Raw genomic sequence first — 24,888 nt, 5'->3', positions numbered from 1 at the left:
CACCAATTTCTTAAACTATTCATACCATCAAGGCATCAAACTAACAGATGGTCAATCAAATTTTTAGAATCAACAGAAAAATTTAATCAAAATTTTCAGAAACTTGGTTGTTGAGTTGAACTAAATGGAATTGTTTCTTCTCTAATTCAAAAGAGGGGAAACCATTTCAGATTTTGAGTGTATCGTGCTTCCACTTTTCAAGTTCAGCTTATACGACACCGTTCTGACGCCGCCAAAACCAATGTCTCTCTCCAATCTAAACGAATAATAAATCCACGCGTAACCAAAATATTACTATTAGAACCTCTCTCTCTCTGACAAAAGACACGTATTCAGTATTCATTCACCTCGGTCTTCTCTGCCGCGGACCCATTACGACGAAGCCGCGCACGATTCCAGCGGAACAAACTCTCCGATTCTTCCTCCAAATTTTCCCGAGAAAATCTCGCTCCCAGAAAATCTAGCTCACTCTCCGTCATCCTCATATATCCACACCACCTCACTCTCATGGATCGGAGGAGAAACGCGAGTCCTGTCTACGCGCGCCAGTGGAGCGGCGGTTCCAGCAGCACCGGCTCCTCCTCTCCGGCCATGTCGCCGGCTCATCCTCAGTCGCGCCTCGGTTCCACCGGTCTCTCCACCGTCAAGCGCACGCAAAACGTCGCCGCTAAAGCCGCCGCGCAGCGCCTCGCTCGCGTCATGGCGTCTCAGAACGCCGTCGCCGATGACGGCGAGGATGACGACGATCTCGATTTCCGCTTCAGCGCTCCGCCTCCTGCCGCTCTCTCTTCTTTCTCCGGCAGCAGTAACAGGAGCACCAGCGCTAATGCTGCCGCCATTCCTCCGATTTCGGTCGCCCGGCCTAACAGATCTCCTTCTCCTGCGGTAATTCTAACTGCAATTGTCGTCTGTGCTTTGTTCTGTTGCGTTTGCTTGATTATTTGCATGGATTCATCTGTTGAATTGTGAACAAAAAAAATGACACGTATTCGAGACGATTTTGAACATAGGCATGTTTTAGTGGTTCGTGGTTTTTAGTTTTTGATGGCGGTAATAAGGATTGAGTGAGATCTTAGTTTTGGATTGTCACTGTTGCTGCATGTTTGTGGATAGATTCAATTTGTGTCACGGAGTTCTTGTTGAGCTAATAGGATTTTGATGTTTTTATTAGTTAGGTCGGAACTTTGTAGAGCATACTCATTCGGTTCGTTCAACATCAGCTGGAAGGCCGGCTGTTTCGGTTCGCTCAGCGGCAGTGGTGCCACCGAACAAATCCACAATCCGAACGCCTATGGCTATACCGCCTATTGATCCTCCTACCAATCGGAATAGAGACAAAAGGTACTGTGTAGTTAGGTCCCCCCTTATTTCTTATGCTTTTGGAGCTATGGTAATTGATTAGTGAGCTTTTACGTCTTGAAGCATTTTCCAAGTTGAGCCGATGGTAGTGTAACACTGAAGCTGAATCATCATAAATTTTAAAGAAGGCAAAAAATACCAAGGAATGCCTTAGGTTGGTTGTCAAGGATTTAAAAATAAAAAAAATTTGAATGACAAGTAAAGCTTTTTTAAGTTTCTAATGTATGAATTGGGTTTTAGGGAATAGCTTTTTTTCTCAGAAATAATGGTCTTTTCTTTTTCTTCAAAAGCTACCTCATGAAGAAAGGAAAAATAAGCTAAACCAAACATGCATGCGATCAATTTTTTGTTAAATTATTTCCATTTTTTTTATATTCTTGAACAAATTACAAGGTACTCTTTTGTTGGGCCCTTAAAAGAATTAAAAGAAATAGACATCCAAAACACTTGTGACTTGTAACAGTATTCAGTGACTTGTTTGACTGTGTTATCTCTCCATAATTCAAAAATTACCCCAAAGATGGGACGTTGTCATAAGTGGATAGTTCTCTTAAGTTTCAAATACATTATTGTGTGTGAAGCCATCACCCAAGGTCAAGGCCCTGTTCTCACAAAATCATTGTGATTCTATCTTCCTGTGCCATATTTTATTCATGAGCTATATAGTTTATAAGGAGGTTGAGTAAACGATCTCTAGTTGGGATTTGACGAATTTTTCTTTTTCGCATGCATTTTATTGATTCTTTATGATGTTAGAATGAGTTTAATCCTTATTTGATTTATTGAGGTCGTATATCAATCTATATCTGTGCATGTATGCAGACAGAAGTGATAGCCTAACAAACTCTAGTTTGTTGGCCATTAGGAATATTGGTGACCCTCTCTTCTTTGAATTATAATTTTAATCCATCAGTGATGATTTCAGGTTTCAATCAGATATATCTATCAGACCACTTAACTCAAAAGACACAGGAGATCAGCGTGAAGCTTCTGCACTCCGTGATGAAGTATAGTAATTACATCCACCAATTTCAATCTCCAAAACTAAATCTGATGATCCTTATATTGGCTTATGCCAATTCTTAAGCTTTATTTAAGTGTATTTTTTTCACTGTAATTCATAAAGAAGAGTTTTGAAGCTGATTCATACTGATATTGCAGCTTGATATGCTACAAGAAGAGAATGAGAATATATTAGAAAAGGTATGTTCATTTACACTTGAAGTTTGCTTTTTGGTCATGTTATGTGATGTTGAACATAATGCCTGATTATATTCCAGCTAAGACAAGCAGAGGAAAAACGCCAAGAAGTTGAGGCCAGAGCTAGGGAACTTGAGAAACAGGTAATTTTTCCTAGATATTAACTAAACTTTGAAACCTAACAAATGTAGTTTTAACACTGTAGTTTAGATGCCATATTTTGCAAATTTAGTATGCTTTCATTCACAACAGTCTATAACTATGCCCCAAGTTTAGATAAACTTCTCAATAAACATTATATGAGAAGGAAGTAAAATGAATCAAACTTCTCTCATAAGTTCAACTTATGCACCTTTACTCGGTTTTTTTTTTCTCTTGTCACGGGTATCCCTCAGCCCATTGGACCGACTAATCCTGCTCTCAATATTGTAAATGCTGTTGACCCAATGAGTTTTCGCACATGGCTGGGATTGAACACCGGTTCCCTGCTAAGTAGATTGGCCACACCTTTACTCTTTTAGAAGCTATCTCATTTAACTTCTTCAAAAATTGAATACATAACCTAATTTTAACTTATGGAAGTACCTGTTAGGATCTAATTGCAAGACATGAGACTTGTGTCTCACATTGGAAGAATGGGATTCTGTAAGGAACACAGGGCCCATTACACTGATTGAACCTAGCAGCCCAATTGCAGCACACAATATTCCTCCATCACTGATACCCACTGATACCAGCCCTCGTGAGAAGAGTCCCAAGAGAAACCGACAGCAGCCTCACCATTTGAAGGATTACATTGTCACGTGTCCTTCATCACGCAAAAAGGGAAATTCTGTTAGGGGAAAATGATTATTGAATATTCCTTTATTTTACATATGCATTGTACTGCAAGGCAATAGCCATTTGGTGCTTATATAGCACTTTTATATATGAAAAAGGGGACAAGCAATAGAGCATTTACTTTTTCCTCTCTGAAATTCTCTTTCCTTTCTGTTATTCTTTCTTTTCTGTCACTGCAGCACCTTTCACTGGTGCTTTCATTGCTTACTCACCATGTCCGATCCACCTCCCCCTCATGAGGAGCTCTCCAAGCTCAACGTCAAACTTGAGCAGCTCCTTCTTTCCCACGCCAGCTTATATAATACACTCCATGACCTCTCCAACCGCACAACTGCTCTTGAAAACCACCCCCCTCCACCGCCAAACTCCTCTCTCCGCCCCCTCAAATTTGACCTTCCTACCTTCAACGGTTCCGACGCCCTCGGTTGGATCTTTAAGATCAACCAGTTTTTCGAGTTCCACCAGACCCCCCCTGATCAACGAATCCAAGCTGCCTCTTTCTATCTGGAAGGGCAAGCACTTGCCTGGTTCCAATGGATGCACAATAACGGCCTCCTCACCTCTTGGGACGCTTTCCTACGTGCTCTTGAGCTTCGCTTCGCTCCATCAAAATTTGATGACCCAATCGCTGCGATCTGCAAGCTGACCCAGACCCAAAGTCTCCATGATTACCTCTCTGATTTCGAGACTCTGGCCAACCGCATCTCCGATTACCCTCAGAGTTTCTATCTGAGTTGTTTTCTTTCCGGCCTTAAACCACACCTTCGTCGGGAGGTGACCGCCTTACAACCACCGGATCTTTCCCACGCAATCGCACTTGCCAAGCTTCATGATGATAAGTTCCGATCATCACCCTTCCCACCTTCCCGTTTCGGTAACCCCGTCCGATCTACACCACCGCCCACACACACACCCATTTCCTCTCCTGTTCCTCTCAAAACCCTCCCTCCTCTACTTCCAACCCCACACACTAAACTACCCATTAAGAAACTCACTGAAGCTGAGATGCAAGCACGTAGGGACAAGAACCTCTGTTTCAACTGTGATGAGAAGTACACTAGAGGTCACCGCTGCAAACCTCAGTTCTTACTCCTCACCACGTTCGATTCCGACGACGCCGGTGACACCGCTGCAACTGAGGAATTGCAGTTTTCCGACGAGGACCCTCAAGAGGCTGGGTTGATCAGTTTACACGCCTTTTCGGGTCAATGGACTCCCCAAACCTTTCGGGTCACTGGGTCGATCCGTGGGTACGCGGTCCAGATCCTTGTGGACAGTGGGGCAACCCACAATTTCATTCAGAGTCGGGTTGCACAATTTCTTCATCTTCCTTCCAGGCCCACACCAAGCCCACTTCGAGTCATGGTTGGTAATGGTGAATACCTTCCCTGTTCTTCTTTCTGTCCACAGGTCTCACTCTCTTTGGGCCAACAAGCTTTTTCGGTGGACCTCTATCCCTTGGAGCTTTCAGGTACTGACATAGTGCTGGGTGTCCACTGGTTGTCCATGATCAGCCCATTTGTAATGGACTACCATGGCCCATTTATGCGTTTCATGTGGGAGGACAAGCTGATTGAATTAAGGGGCAATTCAGAGTCAAATCCTTCTCCTATTTCTGCAAACCAGCTTCGCCGATTGCATAACACTAATCGTGTTGAAGCTCTTTTCCAATTAACCTTGGAGCTCCCTTCACCATCCATAACACCCTCTTCCATGGTCACTCACAATCCTTCTCCAACTCCCTCTTCCGAACACCAACCCTTACAATCCCTCATTCAACAATATTCTACCCTCTTTTCCACCCCCACAGACCTTCCCCCACCTCGCACCATTAACCACTCAATCACCCTTGCCCCTAACACTCCTCCGATATCGGTTCGACCTTACCGATATCCCCATTTCCAAAAGCAGGAAATCGAGTCTCAAGTCCAAAAGATGCTTGATATGGGGTTCATCAAGCCCAGCACCAGTCCTTTTTCATCACCCGTTTTACTCGTCAAAAAGAAGGACGGTACATGGCGGTTCTGTATCGATTATCGGGCCCTGAATGCCGCCACGGTCAAGGACAAATTCCCAATCCCAACAGTTGATGAGTTACTCGACGAATTGGGAAATGCTGCTTGGTTTTCCAAGCTGGACCTCTTTTCAGGATTTCATCAAATCCTCATGACTCCTACTGATGCTGAGAAGACTGCATTTAGAACACATAATGGCCATTTTGAATTTAGGGTGATGCCATTCGGTCTCTGCAACGCTCCCTCCACCTTCCAGGCGACTATGAATGACTTATTTCGCCCTCACCTTCGGCGTTTTATTATCGTCTTCTTTGACGACATTTTGGTGTACAGCCCCACCTTGCAAGAACATGTCATTCATCTGGAAACCACTTTTCGATTGCTGCTTGCCAATCGTTTTCACCTTAAAGGGAGTAAGTGCTTTATTGGAGTCCAAACTATACAATATCTGGGACATGTGGTCTCTGATAGCGGCGTCGAACCGGATCCGGAGAAGCTTGATTCTGTAAAAAACTGGCCTGTGCCTGTCTCCCTAAAGTCACTTCGTGGCTTCCTTGGCCTTACTGGTTTTTATAGACGCTTCGTTGCTCGGTATGCTTCCATAGCACACCCTCTCACTGATCTCCTTAAGAAGGACAACTTTCATTGGACTGAACAGGCGCAACAGGCTTTTGATAAGCTCAAACACTCTCTTATTACTGCTCCTGTTTTAGCCATTCCTAAGTTTGATTTATTATTTATTGTTCAGACTGACGCTTCTGGAACAGGTATGGGTGCGGTTTTGTCTCAACTGGGGCATCCAGTTGCTTATTTCAGCAAGCAATTCTGCCCTAAGATGCGGAACGCCTCAACTTACATTCGTGAGCTATGTGCTATCACTTCCGCTGTGCAGAAATGGCGTCAATATCTCCTGGGTCGCCACTTTATTATTCAAACAGACCAGCGTGCGATCAAGGAGCTCCTCATTCAAACGGTCCTCACACCTGACCAACAAAAGTACTTATTCAAACTTTTGGGGTTTGATTTCGAAATTCAATTCAAACCAGGAAAAACTAACAACGCTGCTGATGCCCTTTCGCGTCTGGATGGCTCCCCGGACTCAGTTCAGCCTTCTCTGTTGGTTTTATCCATCTCCCACTCACATTTTTCTGAGGATCTTAAGTGTTCGTTGGCCGCCAACTCCGATTTCATCACACTCCGTGATAACATCTCTGCACAACCGGATGAGTTTCCTCACTTCTCCATTCGGGATGGCCTCATTTTATTCAAGGGGAAGATTTGGCTACCTTCTTCCTGTTCCTTAATTCCTCTCATTTTGCAGGAATTCCATTCCACTCCCATTGCAGGACATACGGGTGTCTCTCGCACTTTAAGCAAGTTATCTGCCAATTTCCATTGGGACAGCATTCGCAAAGATGTTCAGGACTTTGTTGCCAAATGTGTCATCTGTCAACAAACAAAAATCCCAACACAGAGACCTCAAGGGCTGCTACAACCTATTCCTCCACCTTCTCGTTGTTGGGAGGATTTGTCCATTGATTTCATTGTAGGCCTGCCACCTTACAAGGGCTTCACAACGATTATGGTGGTGGTTGACAGATATTCGAAGGGTGCTCATTTTGGTATGCTGCCAAAATCATTCACAGCAGTATCCGTGGCCCAGCTATTTGTTGACACAATTTGCAAGCTCCACGGTTTACCACACAGCATCATATCCGATCGCGACCCTATCTTTCTCAGTCATTTTTGGCAGGAGTTGTTTCGTTTGAGCGGTACTAAGCTACGCATGTCAACTGCGTACCACCCTCAAACCGATGGTCAAACGGAGGTTGTCAACAAAGTTTTACAGCAGTACCTACGCTGCTTTGTCCACCACAAACCTACACTTTGGGGGAAATTTCTCTCTTGGGCTGAGTGGAGTTTTAATACATCCGTCAATTCCTCCACGGGGTTCTCTCCTTTCGAGGTTGCTTACGGTTACAAACCCCCTCTCTTGCCACCTCTTATTCCGGGAGACACTCCTAATGCTGCTGTTCAATCAGAGCTTATTTCGCGCATTGACATTCTTCGCAAGCTTGAGTCTAATCTCAAAAGAGCTCAGGATTCCATGAAGAAATGGGCTGACCAATCTCGCAAGGATGTGCATTTTGAGGTCGGTGATTGGGTGTATGTGCGTTTACGGCCCCGTCGCCAATCCTCCGTCTCTGGCACACATTCCATTAAATTGATGAAGAGGTTTTTCGGGCCATTCAAGATTCTGCAGCGAATTGGTGAGGTAGCATATGAGGTGGAGCTTCCTCCTACTGCACGAATACACAATGTGTTCCACGTCAGTCTCCTACGCCCTCATAAGGGTCCCCTTCCAACCTCTCCTCTGTCTCTGCCACACACAATCGAGGAAAATCAACCAGTTTTGGAGCCAGCTGTGTTACTAGATTGGAAGTGGGATAATTCTTCTACTCCCCCTCAGATTCTGGTTCTGGTCCATTGGCTTGGCATGCCCCTTGAAGATGCAACTTGGGAAATTTGGAGCATTCTGCAGCAACAATTTCACCTTGAGGACAAGGTGCTCTTTGAACCCGGGGGAGATGTAAGGAACACAGGGCCCATTACACTGATTGAACCTAGCAGCCCAATTGCAGCACACAATATTCCTCCATCACTGATACCCACTGATACCAGCCCTCGTGAGAAGAGTCCCAAGAGAAACCGACAGCAGCCTCACCATTTGAAGGATTACATTGTCACGTGTCCTTCATCACGCAAAAAGGGAAATTCTGTTAGGGGAAAATGATTATTGAATATTCCTTTATTTTACATATGCATTGTACTGCAAGGCAATAGCCATTTGGTGCTTATATAGCACTTTTATATATGAAAAAGGGGACAAGCAATAGAGCATTTACTTTTTCCTCTCTGAAATTCTCTTTCCTTTCTGTTATTCTTTCTTTTCTGTCACTGCAGCACCTTTCAGATTCTAGTGTAGGGTTTATAAGTCCTTGGGCTTTCCAATTACAGTGGCCAACTTGTGTGGTTTGGCTTTCCCAATGATCTTATCAATTGGTATCACCATCAAAGTCTAACATGTCTCTCAATTGCAAATGAGTTGTGTGGGTGGCAACATTGACATTGTAGTTGTTACAGATATTGTGAATATATTACAGATATTGTGGTTATTATCCTCACTATCAATTAGGGATATGATTAAATTAGTTTCCATAATATAAGAGATTAGTATCTCTATCATTTATTGTATTCACTCTATAAATAAGATTGGTGTGTGTACAACAATACACAGAATTCCTGAATCACAACAGTAGTGTTTGCCGGTAACTAAACAAATGGCTATTGCACAAGAAGCCTGCATGGGTGCTGGGGCTGCAAAACGTGGTAGGATGTTAGATCTAATTTCAAGGTATGAGACTTTGAGTTTGACATTGGAAGTATAGGATTTTAGTGCGGTGTTTATAAGGCCTTGGGCTCTCCATCTACATGGCTAGCTTAAATGGTGTGGTTCTCCCAAGGTTCTTTCCAGTATGATTCATTTTACCTCCCTATTTTCCCCCTATTAAAGCATATGCAGAACTTTATCTAAATTGGGTCTATATGCTCCAGTAAGATCTGCTTAACTATACGTAACTATTTAGTTGTCATTCAGTATGCTGAGTTTTCCAATATCTGTATTCTTGTTTATTTTGACTTTGGCAGGTTGCTTCTCTTGGAGAAGGTGTATCCCTGGAAGCTAAACTGCTGAGCAGGTAAACTAGCATTAAATTCTCCTGTATGGTGGCTGGTACAGATACTTTCTTTTTTTAGTTTAATCTTATGATTTTTGTGTGATATATTTGCAGGAAAGAAGCTGCTTTGCGTCAAAGAGAGGTACACCGAAACAACAGGATATTAATTTGGCAGAAATATGAAATTAATGATGATTGCAAGTTTGAAGTTCTGTGATCATTTTTGCTTGATAACACACTATTCTATCACCTCTAACTCTCTAAGCAATAAGCATTAATCTAAAAAATGTTTTTTTGACTTTCTGTATTATTGAGAAAATGCATATGTGGATACTTGTGCAAAGGAGCATGAATCAGAGGCAGTTATGCAGCTGGTTCTATAATCTTGATATTTTGTAAAGCTCTGTTTCCAGTTACAGTTTTCTTGAATTGTGGAATTTGAGCAAGAGGCTCATCAATGTTGGTTCTTTCAAAGAATGTCCTTGGAATACTCAATATTTTTGTACAGGCTGCTCTCAAGGCTGCTCAACAAACACAGAGTGGGAGAGATGAGGATATTGCAGCCCTTCGTGTGGAAATTCAGGTAGTTTTGATTGAATAAAGCATGCATTTCCCCCTGTTAATTGTACCATACCATATATGATGTGATAATTATTCTCTGGTATAAGTTATAGCTATTCTCTTTATATTTTTCAGAACCTAAAAGATGATGCTGCAGCAGCTTTGGAACAACAGCAAGAAGCTGAAGCTGAAGCAAAGGCACTTCGCACAATGACACAGAGAATGATTTTGACCCAGGAAGAAATGGTTTGTGTTTAACGTTGAAATAAGATTTAGAAAATCTTCATTTTACCATCTATCCTAATTCATCTTATTATCTGTCTTTTAGGAGGAAGTTGTTCTGAAGAGGTGTTGGCTAGCCCGCTACTGGGGTCTTGCTGTAAAAAATGGTAATGAAATCGCTACTGCTCTCTACTTTTTGAGGAAAGTAGACATTTTCCAATCTGTAACTAATTTTTTTTCCTTTGATCTGAAAAATCACAACTTGCAAAAATTTGAGAAGTGTATTTTGCAAAAGTCAGCTCTTCTATTAACAATAGCAAGTCCTTATAATTTTTGTGGCATGTAACTTCTATGCTTTTTTTATTAACAATAATCACCCAAGTCCTAATAATTCTTGTGGCATGTTACTTCTATTAGGCATATGTGCAGATATAGCGCAATCCAAGCATGAATATTGGTCTTCTCTAGCTCCCCTTCCTTTTGAACTTGTCATCTCTGCTGGACAGAAGGCCAAGGAGGAATCTTGGAACAAAAGTGAGTATGAGTTGGTACTCAAAATTCATTTGAAATATATATCTCTGAAATTATTTACATTGATATCTAATTAAACAGCATGGACCAGGTGCTGATGGTTCAGATAGAAGCAGAGCTGTTCGTGATTTGAATGATCTTGCTGGGGAAGGAAATATTGAGAGTATGCTTTCAGTTGAGATGGGTTTGAGGGAACTTGCTTCCTTAAAGGTTCTCCATGATTTTTATTTTAAATTAGTGCCTTGTCTTGGACATTTTAGATACAAAGAATTATATACTAAAGACTTTTCCTTTTAAAGCATAGATTTCAAGAAGCCAAACTTTCATAATGAGTTAGGTTGAAATTTGACTTCATATCTTTTGGATTTTTCCATATTATATTATATTATATTCATCCTTTTCCTTATTGAGTTCTAAAAGATGTTTGATACACCCATATCACGTGATTATGCTATTAAAATGAAAGATGGGTTGAATAAGAGTGATGGGCTAAATGTGTATGAAAGGAGATGCAATGAAGGAATTCAAGAAAATGAGATGTGCTTACTGCTGAGGAAATGCCAGAGGCCTAGTATGTTAGAAGGGAGTGGAATGGCTGTAACAACATGGGCAGCTGTCTCGTGTTGAGTGGTGAAGGGTTTTTTTTTTGTTCATTTGTGGTGGTGGAAAAAAAGAGAAGGAGGGGGGGGGGGGGTGAGCTATCTCTTAATTGCTTTCTGCAACTTCTCCATTTTTCTGTGTTGCTGTTTGTGTTCTATATAGAGGGCTACCTCTGATTTTAAGGAGCTGGCCTCCCCCACACATACTCTTCTATAGTAAATTTCAGTTCCTATCATTAATTTTATAAAGCTTTTGTTTTTTAGGTTGAGGATGCTGTTGTGCTCGCATTAGCCCGACACAGAAGACCAAATTCTGTTCGGCAGTCCGTTTTAGGTATTTAACATCTTGTTTCTTTTTCAGATGTCAGTTTTTTTTACTTAATCAATTTGGTTACTCAATTCTTTCATTTGATCCCTGACTTCTGTTTGCCTGCTGTTAGTACATACTACAGTTCTAGCATATTAATTGAGTTTTGTCTTTCCTTTTATTTATTCAGTTTTGCTAACTTTAGGTTATGTCTTAGTATTATGGTTTGTCATGCGCGGATGTCTCATTTGTGATTAGAATTCTAAGTAGTTTTGATTCATGTACACCTTTTTTTTTAATAGTAATTTTCCCAAAATTGTTATTTTGGAACTATTCCAAAATAGGCTGTTTAGTAGTGTAGATGATTTGAATTATAATGTTCTCATTTTTATTCACTTATTTTCAGATTCCAAATCACATGGTGATGTCAAATATTCGGAAGCATTTGGTAAGAATTAAGTTGTTAGCTTTAATTTTAGTGTTAAATTTGATCTTTATCTATTTTAAGTTTTGGTAAGAAATAGGTTTCCAGTTTTTATTTTGGCATTTACTTTGTTGTGCTTTTGTAATGTTAAATTAACTGTTATTCAAAATCCCTAAGCAGTGTTGTAAGAGTCAAGGTTGTATATTTGCATTTTAGGAGTTATCTGCTTCTCTTCACAAGTAAAATATTGTTTGTATATTTTTCAATCATTTCTCTATATTATTCTTCTTTTGGAGGGGAGGTTAGGCATGGTTTGATCAAATATGCATGTGATCTGTATAGGAGGATAGTGGCACATTTACATTGTAAATTGCATGGTATGTTGTCATTTTTACCCTCTTCACTATGTGACAAATGTAAAAGCACCCTTGCCTTCTACTAGCTAAAAGGCATAAAATATTTGGGTGTATACCCCTAGACAATAGAAAAACGTATTTGGCAATACTATTTGTGACATTTATGACATTCGATTAAATTGTTTAAACTCTATTGATATTATGGACTGACTTCCATCTATAGAATAGGCTTATGTGGGAGGCCGATGACTTCATGTGTATTTATGCTAATATATGATGCAGAGTGGCTGCATTTAACCATACTCATTTCTAAATCGAAATTTGTCTGGCAGATGAGCTGATGATTCTTGATTGATTTTCTATTTCTTTGATTTCTCCAGAATTAAGTGAAGAGGAAGCAGAAGACGTACTTTTCAAAGAGGTATGTTCTTTTTATTTGAAGATTCTGAAATTTGGCATTATTCATGGTCTTAAATCTGTGAAATTCTGATATCTGCCTTCTGATGAAAGTTATAGAATGTACATTTCTACTAGTATTTGTCTTATGTTTATAGCAATAGCATGTGTCTAAAATGTCTTCTCAAATCAGCCATCATTATCTTGGCAGAAATTTGTGTTCTTTGTTGAATTTCCTTCTGTTCAATTCAGATTTATTCCTAAAGAAAATCAGTTAATTGTTTTAACTTTTTATTGCATTTTTACTCGTTAACCATAATCTTTTTAAGATGAAATCTTGCAATGGAGGCTCCCAAGTACCTGTTGCTTTTTGATGAGCAGTTTGTCAAAGTTGAATTTAAAGTATAACATAATTTAATATGACTTACTAATAAACTCTAAATATAACAGGCATGGTTAACTTATTACTGGAGAAGAGCTTTATTTCATGGTGTGGAAGAAGATATTGCAGAAGAGCGGCTTCAGTTTTGGATTGCCCGCAGTGGGCAGTCACCAACTTCACATGATGCTGTTGATGGTAAGCTCTTGTCTTTCTTATCATCACCTTTTGTTGTTCTGAAGATAGTAATATGTTACCACGTGAAAAATTTGTGTGCTGATTGGCACAATGTTGCCAATGGAAGCCTCCTCTATGGATCATAACAGCATTTTAAAAATTTATTCTGTATAATAGGTCAATAGAAAATCTTTGATGTTGGTTCTCAAATTAGTATTTAAGGGAAATCAAAATCGTGACCAGGACCAAGCTGATTTTCAGTCTCAGCTATGAGTCAGAAATTATCCTAAATTATCTCAGAATTAGTGGAATTGAATCTGTTTAATCCATTCGGGACAAATTGTTCAATTCTGCATTCAGTTATAGAGATAAGCCTTCTTTCTTCAGCGTGGTTTATGACAGATCTGCATGATCCCGGCTGCTGAAAACATTTTGGTCTTTTCTATTAAAACAACAGACAGAATTGACCAATTATTTAAATAGAAGAATTCTGTTTAGCCCTTTTAATTTTTGTTTCTACCCGTTTGTAATCTTCTGTCGTTTTTCCTACCCTAACAGCTATAGATTACTCTACCTCCTCACGGACTTTATATTTCAGTTTCGTGGTTATTAATTTTTAATAATTATTAATTTGAGCATTTTCTTTATAATATTTGTATGTAGTATATACATCTTTTTGATTGTGAAAACTAGGCATGCTTGACAAATCTGCCAGTCTGGAAGGTCAGGCATACACCTGTAAAAAGTTTTTGCTATTAGGTTTTCAAAATTCCTTCTGTTTTATCCCTTTTCAAAAGTAATTGGTGCATCCGTGCATGCAAAATTAACTCCAAAACAACCTCACTGTTAGGTTTTATCTAAACTTACTCAAATGATGGTCTCTGGGTCTGACTCTGAGCTGTAGAAGTAGGGGTGAGCATTAAACCGACACCCGAACCGAACCCGAAAAATCCGATAAAAAATATTGTTTTTGGGTGGGTTCGGGTGGGTCTTATGGGTAAATCGGGTTAAAATTTTGATTTTATACGAGTTATATTGGGCGGGTTTGGTTTTGAATTTTTAAACCCGCCAAAAACCGAACCCAACCGAAAATGAGATAAGTTTAAATTTTTATTACTTTTGTATAACTAAACAACAATGGTCCAAACTTAAAAGTCTTTATTTCAAGTATAATATAGCCATCAATTTGTAACTTATTTTTTTTCTTTTTTCTCATAACTTAGATATTTATTTTGTCTTCTCCTTCCTCATTCAACTTCTCAACACACTAGTCCATTTTTAGAGTTATCTTTTTGCTTCTTTCTTTGTCTTTCTTTTCCATCTTCTTATCTCCATTTTGAGTACATTTTGTGTGGACTATGATTTCTTATGATTTTGTAATCTAACTTTATATTTTTTTTCCATGTAACAACTATGAATTTTGTTATCTTTTATTTTTGCTTCTTTAGTTTGTAAATGTTTCAACTACGAATCTACTTACACCATCTATTGTCACCTTCATTCTATTTTTATACACTATTTTAAAAATATTTTTTATCGTTTTAAGCTTCATCTTCCTTAAGATAAATTGGTTTACAAAAAAATTCAAACCCGATTATACTCACCCGCTTAAATCTGAATCCGTTTCAACCCGAACCGCCTCAAATCAAAAGCTCAGTCGGTCGGATATGGGTCACATTTTTTCAAAGTCGGTTTACAATGGGTTAGACATTTTTCAACCAAACCCGACCAAACCCACCCGTTGCTCACCCCTATGTAGAAGTGATCGTTACAGCTATTTAGATATCAAGATCCTTAAATTTGTCTAATTATACATACCATTTTCGTATCAAGGGGAATGCTAAGCAACACTATGTTTTAGGAAAGAAATAGTGAAACTGTGAACGGAAAGAAAAGAGAATGAAGGGAAAAAAAAAAGTGAAATGATTTTTAGGTTGTTTTAGGAAAGAAAGAAAAAAAATTCTTTCCTCTTATTTAGTTGTGTAAAAAAAATGCATAAAATAACATGGATATCTTAAATAAAGAATGAGATGTTAAAGTATTTTTTTCTTTGTATAAAAAAATAGCTCCTCCCTCTCGTATCTTCCGTCCATTATTAGACAAAACACAGTTACCCACATATATGCTCCCTTTCTTTCCTTTCTCCAACTGCCCCAAACGACTGAGGTATGAAAAATATAGCTCTTGTCCGTCTTTCCTAAATCCCCCCTCCTCGTGAAACAAACAAACCATAAAGTATATAGTATCATAGGATTAAAAAATCACTTGAATGTATTTATTTTTATATGTAATGCCTCAGCTTTGATTTTAGATGTATACGAGAAAATTTAAAGAGAAAAGTGTTATTTTTTTAAATGTTTAAATTGCTTTTGATGTTTTAACTGTTTAATATCTATTGGTTTTTATGTACTGGAGTGTTTTGTGTATGAAGTCCATGGCTCTTTGTTTCATATTTAGTTGAGCGAGGTTTGTTGGAGTTGAGGAAGCTGAGTATAGAACAGCAACTTTGGGAAGCATCTCGGAAGGGAATTGATCAGCCTCAGGAGTCAGCGGATGTTAATCATAAGCCTGCCACTGACTCTGATGATGCCTCATCCTGATTTCTGAGCCCTTTAGCTGTTAATTCATTCTTTGTCCTATATGTATATTTTTGTTTTGTTTTCTACACAAGTTTTTCATTCTGTAAACATCTATACATTATATTCGGGAAATACAAAGAAAGCAAGAATCTTTACTTTGCACGTGACAGTGGGTTGTAATAGTTAATAATATACATAAGACTGAAATTTTCCCTATTCTTCAAATTAAATTTTGTAATTTGTGAATCAAGCCTGTTTGTTATCAAATCAAATGCACGAGAATATCGGCCAATTATTATCTTTCTCTGTTTTTAGTTTGGTATATACTTTTCCCGGTTCGTTATCTTGATATAAATTGAAAACTGCCTTTGAAAAATGGAATATAAAGTTCAATAATTCAATATAAAGTTGCTTGAGATGTTAAATCATCCTTTAAGTATAACGCAACATGAAGCACAAGATTTACCCTATCTCTGCATTGAAATTGACTTTGGCTCCAATGGCATGGTGGTGTAACTGGATCGAATATCCGTAGCGATGGTATTGAATTGCGCGATGTATCAGATTTCTTATTTAATAGCCATCCTCAAAAATAAAATAAAAAATACCTCTCTTATCCGACAGTAATAATAATAACAAATAAATAATAATATTGATAGTTTATAACATAACCCATACATGAGGAGCGTGCTTTTGTTTGCAGAAAATGTGGATACTCTAGTCGTCCACATATATTATGGATTCTGAGAATATAGTTCAGACCTCTGATGGTGCTCTACTCACGCGGGGTCCTGTTGACTCCAATAGTGGCTGGTGCATAGCAACCCGGATCATAAAAAGAAGGAAAGCCTGCGTATTTTAATAGTAAAAGTTGATGAGCTTTTTCTCCACTTGTGTTTTTTGTGACTACCGTGAAAAGGACCCAAATTTTGAGGAAAAAAACGAAATAAAAAAAAAACCGACGATCACTCACCAAAAAGGCATGCCTTTGCTCTATTTGCAAGGATTCGAAAGCAGAATATAGGCTTCACCCGCACTCTTCCACACATTTTCCAACTCTGATGCTTAAAAGTCATTCTAACCACTTCTACATGGTTAAAATATTCAGTCATACCCTTGTCACTTAAAATTTTCCTAAGCATTATAAGCACCTACTCTTCCTTTCGCTTTTTGTTTTGGAGTTGGTTAGGAATAGAATTTTGGTTTGAGAGGCAATAGAATATTTTGACAATGAGGAGATGAACGCCAAAATCAGTGACACTAGTGCTAGTAATGATGAAAATTCTGAAATCTTTTCTAAAAGCTGTAAAGGTAGGGACCATTTTCTCCTCCTTTACCAGTTCTTTGAGCTGCAAACACAACAGAAGCACAGAATCCACCAAATAAATCTTGATCAAATTTGTCATTTTATAGTTTGTTCTTTTTTTGGCATTCATTATCTTGCATTTTTTTCTCCCTTGTCTTGTGGAAATAAAATAAAAACCTATCTACCCTTGTGGTTAGAGTGGTCCAAGGCTTTGTAGTAATTATACCCTGACTAGACCATCTTTCTCCCTTCAATTCTAGTTAGATGGGGTCGATTCAAACCACTCCAAATGTTTGCCAAACCATAAACATCCATAAATTGCGCTGTTACATGGCTAACTAGCATTATACAACACAGCTTGCATGGTTGAAAATTGAAATGGTGAATGGAGTAGGACCCCACTAGAAGCTAGCGTGGAAAGGTTTGTGGCCCCAATGGGGAACATGTGGCTCCGTGGAGGCTAGCATGTGAGTTTGTAAGCAAAAAAGAAATATATATAGTTGATGGATGGAGGTGGGGTTGTATTTGCTTTTTCATCACCAAGACAAAAAGATTTTGAAAAAAAAAAAAAAAATCAAAGAGTTACCTTATAATTATAAGAAAAGCCTTTTCACAACTGGTCAAAGGGAACAAGTTCATTCCCACATAAGTACATAAAGATAAGTCTTTAACCACCACAAGGAAAAGATTAGCCTTTATGGGACTAAGCTGATCTGATTTCCACTTCCACTTAAAAATATTTGGGTTTTGGGTCTGTTCAACAACACACTTATTATAGGCATGAAAAAAACTCATCCCAGATCTCACTCATTACTTAAATAAATATTCTTTTCATGAAGGGCGAGCAGTAAATAAAATATAAAAAAAAGGGAAAGTATACCTCTTCATCACTCAAGCTCTTTAGTGAGTATTGTTTATGGTTGATGATGCATTTGAGTATTCTTCAGATTTTCTAGCTTCTCTGACAAGCCACAAATATATTTAAAATTGAATGGACATTACAGAAGTAAGATGGCTCTATTTTCCTTGGAATCTCCATTATCTTGTCCATGTGCAAATCTTGCTTGTACTTGCTGATCAAGAAAAACCAATGAATAAAACATTTTTCTTTTAAAAAACCAAAAAAGGAGCTGTGCATTTCTGTTTTACACTCTGCATATCTAGAGCATCTACCCAAGATGCTGTGAATCCTAATATTTCTCTAAGCCTATGATGAAAAATGAGATTTTTAAAAAAATACACATTTTTCTAAGGAGTGAAAAGTAACCCCACAAAGCCAATTTCCATGGAAGGGACACATTCCTGTTGATGCAGTCAAAAGGATACAAGTTTTTTTTGTTTTTTTCCAAGTGCAAAAGGGACACAGATGCAATATCTTTGTTGTTAATACATCGACAGAGAAAAAACAAGAAACAAAATGTAAACAAGATCATCTAAACGCTGTAATTTTTGAGAAGGAATATATTATTCAAGGCAGAGCCATATTCCAAAAACTATTTTCCTTTTCAAAGCAGAAAACTTGCGCTGACTCAGCTTGGAGCATTCCAACTCTTTTCATAATTAGCTTTTTGGCACTGGTGTAGAAAGACAGGGCACACCGTGGTCATTGCCTCTGTCACATCTCTTTCAACACCATTTTCAGGCCTGCCATTGAAAAGCTAAATTTGTAATCATAATTAGAATGGAACAGATAAAATTTCCAGCCACCTAACCTTAATGGCCCACCTTAAACCAATACTGCTGCAAAGTTGTATTTATTTTTCAATACTCTCCTTATTAGTCATTAAATTTATTAAAAATCATATGGTTGTGTCTGTTGGACAAATTAAAGGTTAAAAATAAGATTTTTAACCGACAAAGTCCAATCAAGATGTTAGATAGTTGATTTTTTTAAACATGATAGAAGTTCAATTTTTTTTTGATGCGTCCAATAAATACTTTATTGAAAGAAGTAAAATTCACTTTGATATTTTTTGTGTATGTTAGATACTAATTTAAAATCATATTCAATGAAAAATAAAATATGCTTTTCAATGCAAAAACAAAAAAAGTTTTTGAGTGGTTTTTTTTTTTCAGCCTAAGTTGAATTAAACTCATTTGGTTTTCACACACATCTCGAATCTTCGAAAGGAATAAAATTAGTCTTTAAACACTAGTTGAGTTTGCATTTACTTGTGCATTAGTTTTAGTGGTTGACGTGGTTTGTGGACATAATTATATGTAACTTATTTTTAAAAGTCACTTTATTTAGCTTTTTCTTTTATTATTTCCCCTCTCCCTTATGGATAAAACTTAATTTCTTAAGAATTTTTTTCCAAATATATTTACCTTAATCTTTTCTTTTTTAGACAAGAAAACTACAAAAGAAAAAGTTAAATCAAATGCTAAGGAAAGTCTCCTTAAATAGAGAATAAGACCTACATCATCTTATAAATCCAAAATTTTAATCAACAATAAAGAATACTCTAAAAAGTGTGTTAAAAAAGTCTTGCTGCCATTTCTCACGTTGCTATTCATGTTCTCACTGGGTAACACTTTAAATACAGCACTTTCAGTCCTTCTCTTTGTTACTTCTCTCCCCATTTGTGAAACCATGAAGTGGCCAACATGGAAGTCCAAGTCCATCACCATGGCAATGGCAGTGGTTTTGCTTCACTTGAGTTTTTCCTTGGAAGTGTTCTCTCACCCTTCTCATGCAGACATAATTTTTGCTCTTCCTGGACAACCACACGTAGGCTTTCAACAGTTCTCGGGATATGTCACTGTGGATGACAAGAAACACAAGTCTCTCTTTTACTATTTTTCTGAGTCAGAAACTGATCCAGCTTCAAAGCCTCTTGTTCTGTGGCTCAATGGAGGTCTGCAATCCCTTGCTTCAAAATTTGATATTAAAAAACTTTTAAGACTTCGGATTAAATGAGAATAGCAGCAGTTGTATTCACATCATGGATTATTAAGTTTGACTAATTGCTGCTCTTGATTCAGGACCTGGTTGTTCTTCTCTAGGAGTAGGAGCATTCTCAGAGAACGGACCATTCAGACCAAATGGAGAATTTCTGATTAAAAATGATTATAGTTGGAATAAAGGTACTACTTTGCCACATTCCATTATACCTGCCAGAATGGCCTGCATTTCATTCTTCTACTGATTGAGTTACTTTTGTGCTGCAGAGGCAAACATGCTGTATTTAGAGACACCAGTTGGAGTGGGGTTCTCTTATGCTAAAGGTAGCTCCTCATATATGACAGTGAATGACGAGGCAACAGGTATTCTTCATTAATATTATTAGACTTTATACCCTTTTTTTCTTTAATCTTTTAGGACAAAACGTTTCTCTTTAAAAGCTTCTTTTAATTCTATCTTCTATGGGAAAAGGCACGTATCATTTGTATGCTGCTTAGGCTTTTAAAAAGTTGAGACAAAAGAGTGATCAATGGTTAAATGCCATGCTAACTTTTGTGTGGCACTTTACATGATTATTCTTCTTCTTCTCTTATTCTCTACGCAAGCATTAGAAGAATGATATGCTTTTGGTTTCAGTATGATTGTATTGTCCTTGAATAATGAATACTATAGTCAGGCGTTTTTTACATAAATTACATATTTTGTCTTCTGAAGCAGTGCTTTTGATTTCTTAAGCCAGGGACAACCTTGTATTCCTGATACGCTGGTTCAACAAGTTCCCCCAATACAGGAGCAGAGATTTGTTTCTAAGTGGGGAAAGCTATGCAGGTAAACCTGTCATTCTTGGGAATTCCAATTCCAAAGCAGGTTACAGCAATTATTTGTTCTTACACATTGAAAAAGTTGCATGTATCAGGTCATTATGTTCCTCAACTTGCAAAGCTTATGATTGAAATGAACACAAAGAACAAGATATTCAATCTAAAAGGCATTGCCGTGAGTGACATTAACATTTATGCTTTCTTTCTTACATAATACTATTTGGTATTTACTGATGCCAAAATGGAAATTATGGAATAAATGGTCTCTTGCATTTAACTGCAGTTGGGTAATCCAGTTCTAGAATATGCAACTGACTTCAATTCAAGGGCTGAGTTCTTCTGGTCTCATGGACTAATATCAGATTCAACCTACAACATGTTCACCACAGTGTGTAACTATTCTAGGTACGTGAGTGAGTACTATAGGGACTCAGTTTCGCCTCTTTGTTCAAAGGTTATGGGCCAAGTGAGCAAAGAAACCAGTAAATTTGTGGACAAATATGATGTCACCCTTGATGTTTGCATTTCCTCGGTGCTATCACAATCCAAGGTTATTTGTCCTCAAACCCAAGTGAGTCTTCTCTCCTTGGCTTTCCCTTCTCACGCTTCTCCAATTTCCATCACTTTTTTCATTTACTATTTTACTTCAGATCAGTGCTTCTCAAGTTAGGCTTGTTCAATTAAACTCTTGCCTTATATCATGGCATGGCAGGAAGCAAATGAAAGCATAGACGTGTGTGTAGATGACAAGGTCACAAATTACTTAAACCGGAAAGATGTACAAGAGGCACTTCATGCTAAGCTAGTTGGAGTTCGCAAGTGGGATGTTTGCAGCAAGTAAAGCCTTCATACTAAGCAAAAAGTCTTGTGGTTTTGCTTTACTTAATTGGTCTTGAAAATTGAAAGATAAAACGATATAAATGCTTCTGAGAACTTTTCTACTAGAAATAACTTTTTATTTTTGATAGAGAGATTCTCAAAAATACCTTTAACTTGTATCAAAACAGGCTCAGAATTAGCTTAACTTGTCTGTGCTGATTGTAATTTAACCATGTAATGTAATCACTGCCTACATTATATTGGAAACAGCGTCCTGGACTATGATATGCTGAACCTGGAAGTGCCTACACTCCCTGTTGTTGGATTACTGATAAAAGCTGGAGTTCGGGTCTTAATTTACAGGTAACTCTAACTAAAACTTCTCCTTTTCATCTATTTGATCACTTGAACTTGAGGGCTCACACATTTTTTTTTTTTTGTGCTAATTAACATAACCATGCGTGTTGTTCTTGCTACAGTGGAGATCAAGATTCCGTGATTCCACTGACTGGAAGCCGTACCTTAGTTCAGAAGTTGGCAAGAAAATTAGGACTGAATACAACAGGGCCTTATAGAGTATGGTTTGAAGGCCAGCAGGTATGTACGCTAATTACTAAGGTAGCTTTTAGCCCTTTTCTTTTGGTTTCTTTTCTTCTTGATTCAATTAGTTTCTACATGAAAGTTCTGTGTTTTAGCCTATTCTTAGTTTTAAAAAAAAAAACAAATATCTTTAAAATTATGTTTGACACGAGTTCTTTTAAGAAGAGAATTTAAAAAAGAACCGAGTCAATTGCCATCTATTTAACTTCTTGCAAGTTTTAATTAGTAAGAAAACCGTTGAGAAAGTATTGGTTTTGCTTTATAAGAGGCCAGAAGCCTTCGGTGGACTGACTAGTGACTAGTTTTCTCCCTAAGTGGAATGATCTCATATCCTTACCTTTGTTTTAATCTTTGTCCGTTATGTAATATGTAGATTTTTTCTTCTTCTTCGAACTATATTATATCTGCATTCACAAGAATCACAACAATGTAGAAAGCATTTCCCATGGAAGTAACACCATTTTTTAACATAATTGTGTATATATACATCAGAAACTAATCCAAGTTAATGAAACATAGGTTGGCGGGTGGACTCAAGTTTATGGCAATATCCTGTCATTTGCTACTGTTAGAGGTGCCTCCCATGAAGCCCCTTTCTCGCAACCTGAAAGATCACTTGTGCTATTCAAGTCATTCTTGGATGGCAGGCCTTTACCTGAAGCTTTCTGACGCACCCTTTTTGTGTTTACTTATTTAGTGTAGATTGTAAGTAAGCATTATCCTTTTTAATACCATATCATTAGAAAAGGAATGTATTAACTGTGCAGAATGTCAAAAGAAAAGTTGGAAAAAGTTTTTTTTTTTTTTTTTCTTTTGGGTTTTCAACATTTGTATGTGAGCTTTTGTGTGCTTGCTTGTTCTTGAGATGTCAAATGTAATGGATCCTTGAGTTAAAGAGACTCTGTAAAAAAGTTGTTAGAGAATACGGCTATGTTCTTATTATAAATTTCTAGGCAAACAATGAGGATTATAATATTATGTAAATTCAGCCCCTGCATGCAAACATCAGTAATGTCACATTTTGTGTAAAAAGGTGTTGACTGATGAAGTCACTTAGAACAACTCAAAGCAAATACAAAAGTAATTCTTATCAAGTAGCAACTGTAGTTTAAAGAATTGTATCATTTATATATTACTTTTTTGCAGCACTACTTTTTTCTCTTTATTTCTCCAATTCATCTTACTCCGCAGTTCTTTCTTTTCTCTACTTATGTACAAAAAATTGCACAAATATATTGTCCAAATATAATTTCTCTATTTCAAAATCAGCTTTCATTATAGGAACAGCAATTCTATACTCAAGCAAATTATAATATGGATGGATGGAGTGTCCATGTGAAGTTTCTATCAATCAGATGAATAAGAATATTACTCTCACCACATAATAAAAATTAGATTTTAAAGTACTATTTACTGGTAAGCGCTGTGCGAGCTATACCAAGGGCCTAATTGTAACAGCTTAGATAGTGGTAAGGTAACTAATTATAACGTCCAAGAGCTAAACAGTGTTGACACTAACTAAACTAAGGAGTAAGTATCTATATGCTCTGAGACATTGGTCTATTTTTCATTTGCCATTATTGGCTTTTGAAACCATGCAATATATGTAGGAAATTACATATCATCAATGACGTAAACTAGGGATAATTCAGAAGATAAAAATCATCTTTACAGGAGAGTTTGTACTTAAGTACCAAGTCTTCCCCTAAGGGAACAACTTTTTGTTCAGAAAGGTAGATTCTCTGATCCCGTTTGTCCTCTCTGCATAGCATAACTGCACAAATTCTAAAGAAACAGTGTAAAACATGCACAAAAGTTGTTAAAAAAAAAAGGGCATAAAAGTGGTTTGGTGATTTCACTAGTATGGATTTGCATCCCTCCATCGTACACAACACAAGGGACAAAATGTAATATGCCTCATTTTGCTTAATAGCACCGATTGTTTGCTTTTGATCCAAGAGAACTATTTCAAAATTTTAATCAGAAAAACATAATATTTCAAATTTTCATTTAGTTGGATACTAGGTTTGGATCTCTTGATGTGTATAAGAAAGAACTCTGATAGTAGAGGCAAAATTTTCTGTACTAATCTCTACAGTTTAGAAAGTGTTACGTTTTTTGTTGTCGGCTTGAAAAAAATAGTACTTCCCATTTTAAAAATCTTATACGTGAAGGATTTCATATTGATATTGTTTGCTTTTTAATGGTATGATTTGTGGCATGAAATCATGCATCTTGATGTGTTAAGAATTACTAATCCAAATTTCCTCCTCTGATGACTCTATCTATATGCACACCAAAAGTTATTTTGAAAGAATAATGTTAGGATTTTTAATGTTAGGATTTTTAAAGCAGAAAACTCCTTTAATATAAACAAAGAAGAATTAGGATAACGCTTTGGATGTAGTAATTGAAACGGCGGACGCAAGTTGAATGAAGCTGAAACCTGAAACACTGAACAACAACGGTAGTAAAATCCCCTGATGCTGCATCCTATATGTATAGAGTCTCAGTAACCCTAAAAGGATCTGACCGTTTAAGAAATTAACCCGAATTAATTAAAATAATAAATCTGTATAATTAAAAAAACTGATCCGAATTTTTAGTGATAAGATTTGATCGGTTTTTCAAAACGGAATGAAGTTTGAATTTTGAAATGGAAAAACGGTCATATTCGGATAAGGTTTCTTTAATTAATTTTAAGAAAAATTAATGTAATCAAAAATAAAAATATTTCCGAATACGATTATCGCAC

At 37.5% G+C, this 24,888-nt stretch overlaps 2 protein-coding genes and 1 long non-coding RNA gene across 6 annotated transcripts; 2 read left to right on the top strand and 1 right to left on the bottom strand.

The window, feature by feature from the left end:
* Positions 1–293: 293 nt before the first annotated feature.
* Positions 294–15,932, top strand: LOC109789692 (coiled-coil domain-containing protein SCD2). Of its 4 annotated transcripts, none has more exons than XM_029269496.2 (17): positions 295–885; positions 1,172–1,341; positions 2,285–2,366; positions 2,521–2,562; positions 2,640–2,702; positions 9,123–9,172; positions 9,266–9,293; positions 9,660–9,734; positions 9,848–9,958; positions 10,041–10,101; positions 10,352–10,468; positions 10,557–10,675; positions 11,329–11,398; positions 11,778–11,819; positions 12,532–12,572; positions 12,998–13,124; positions 15,535–15,675. In XM_029269496.2, the coding sequence occupies exons 1-17, from the start codon at positions 508–510 to the stop codon at positions 15,558–15,560; spliced, it is 1,602 nt and encodes a 533-aa protein (XP_029125329.1). In that variant the 5' UTR covers positions 295–507; the 3' UTR covers positions 15,561–15,675. The 4 variants fall into 4 exon arrangements, 3 of the variants coding, with proteins under 3 accessions (XP_029125329.1, XP_020204312.1, XP_029125330.1); XM_020348723.3 differs by having other exon boundaries at positions 297–885; positions 15,561–15,932; XM_029269497.2 differs by having other exon boundaries at positions 745–885; positions 1,176–1,341; positions 15,561–15,932.
* A 380-nt stretch (positions 15,933–16,312) lies between these two features.
* Positions 16,313–19,314, bottom strand: LOC109789687 (uncharacterized). Its single transcript, XR_002238852.3, has 3 exons — positions 17,869–19,314; positions 16,656–17,031; positions 16,313–16,531 (listed from the first exon to the last, which is right to left on the bottom strand). It is a non-coding gene; the product is annotated as an uncharacterized LOC109789687 (long non-coding RNA).
* A 129-nt stretch (positions 19,315–19,443) lies between these two features.
* LOC109789691 (serine carboxypeptidase-like 45) lies at positions 19,444–23,284 on the top strand. The gene is made up of 10 exons (XM_020348722.3): positions 19,444–19,846; positions 19,974–20,075; positions 20,160–20,255; positions 20,629–20,721; positions 20,810–20,889; positions 20,998–21,285; positions 21,427–21,551; positions 21,804–21,896; positions 22,013–22,130; positions 22,653–23,284. Exons 1-10 carry the CDS (start codon positions 19,504–19,506, stop codon positions 22,800–22,802), a joined length of 1,488 nt encoding a protein of 495 aa, XP_020204311.1. The 5' UTR covers positions 19,444–19,503; the 3' UTR covers positions 22,803–23,284.
* The last annotated feature ends 1,604 nt before the right edge of the window (positions 23,285–24,888 follow it).

This window comes from Cajanus cajan, chromosome 6, assembly GCF_000230855.2.
Source record: "Cajanus cajan strain Asha chromosome 6, NIPB_CcT2T_4, whole genome shotgun sequence".
NCBI lineage: Eukaryota > Viridiplantae > Streptophyta > Magnoliopsida > Fabales > Fabaceae > Cajanus > Cajanus cajan.
This window is presented reverse-complemented; position numbering and strand designations above follow the sequence as displayed.

Coding starts and splice junctions, on each gene's coding strand:
- LOC109789692 (XM_020348723.3), top strand. CDS start 508: ATGGATCGGAGGAGAAACGCGAGTCCTGTCTACGCGCGCCAGTGGAGC. Junction 2,703..9,122: donor CTAGGGAACTTGAGAAACAG/GTAATTTTTCCT, acceptor TGACTTTGGCAG/GTTGCTTCTCTTGGAGAAGG. Junction 9,294..9,659: donor CTGCTTTGCGTCAAAGAGAG/GTACACCGAAAC, acceptor ATTTTTGTACAG/GCTGCTCTCAAGGCTGCTCA.
- LOC109789691 (XM_020348722.3), top strand. CDS start 19,504: ATGTTCTCACTGGGTAACACTTTAAATACAGCACTTTCAGTCCTTCTC. Junction 20,256..20,628: donor AGTGAATGACGAGGCAACAG/GTATTCTTCATT, acceptor TGATTTCTTAAG/CCAGGGACAACCTTGTATTC. Junction 20,890..20,997: donor TCAATCTAAAAGGCATTGCC/GTGAGTGACATT, acceptor ATTTAACTGCAG/TTGGGTAATCCAGTTCTAGA.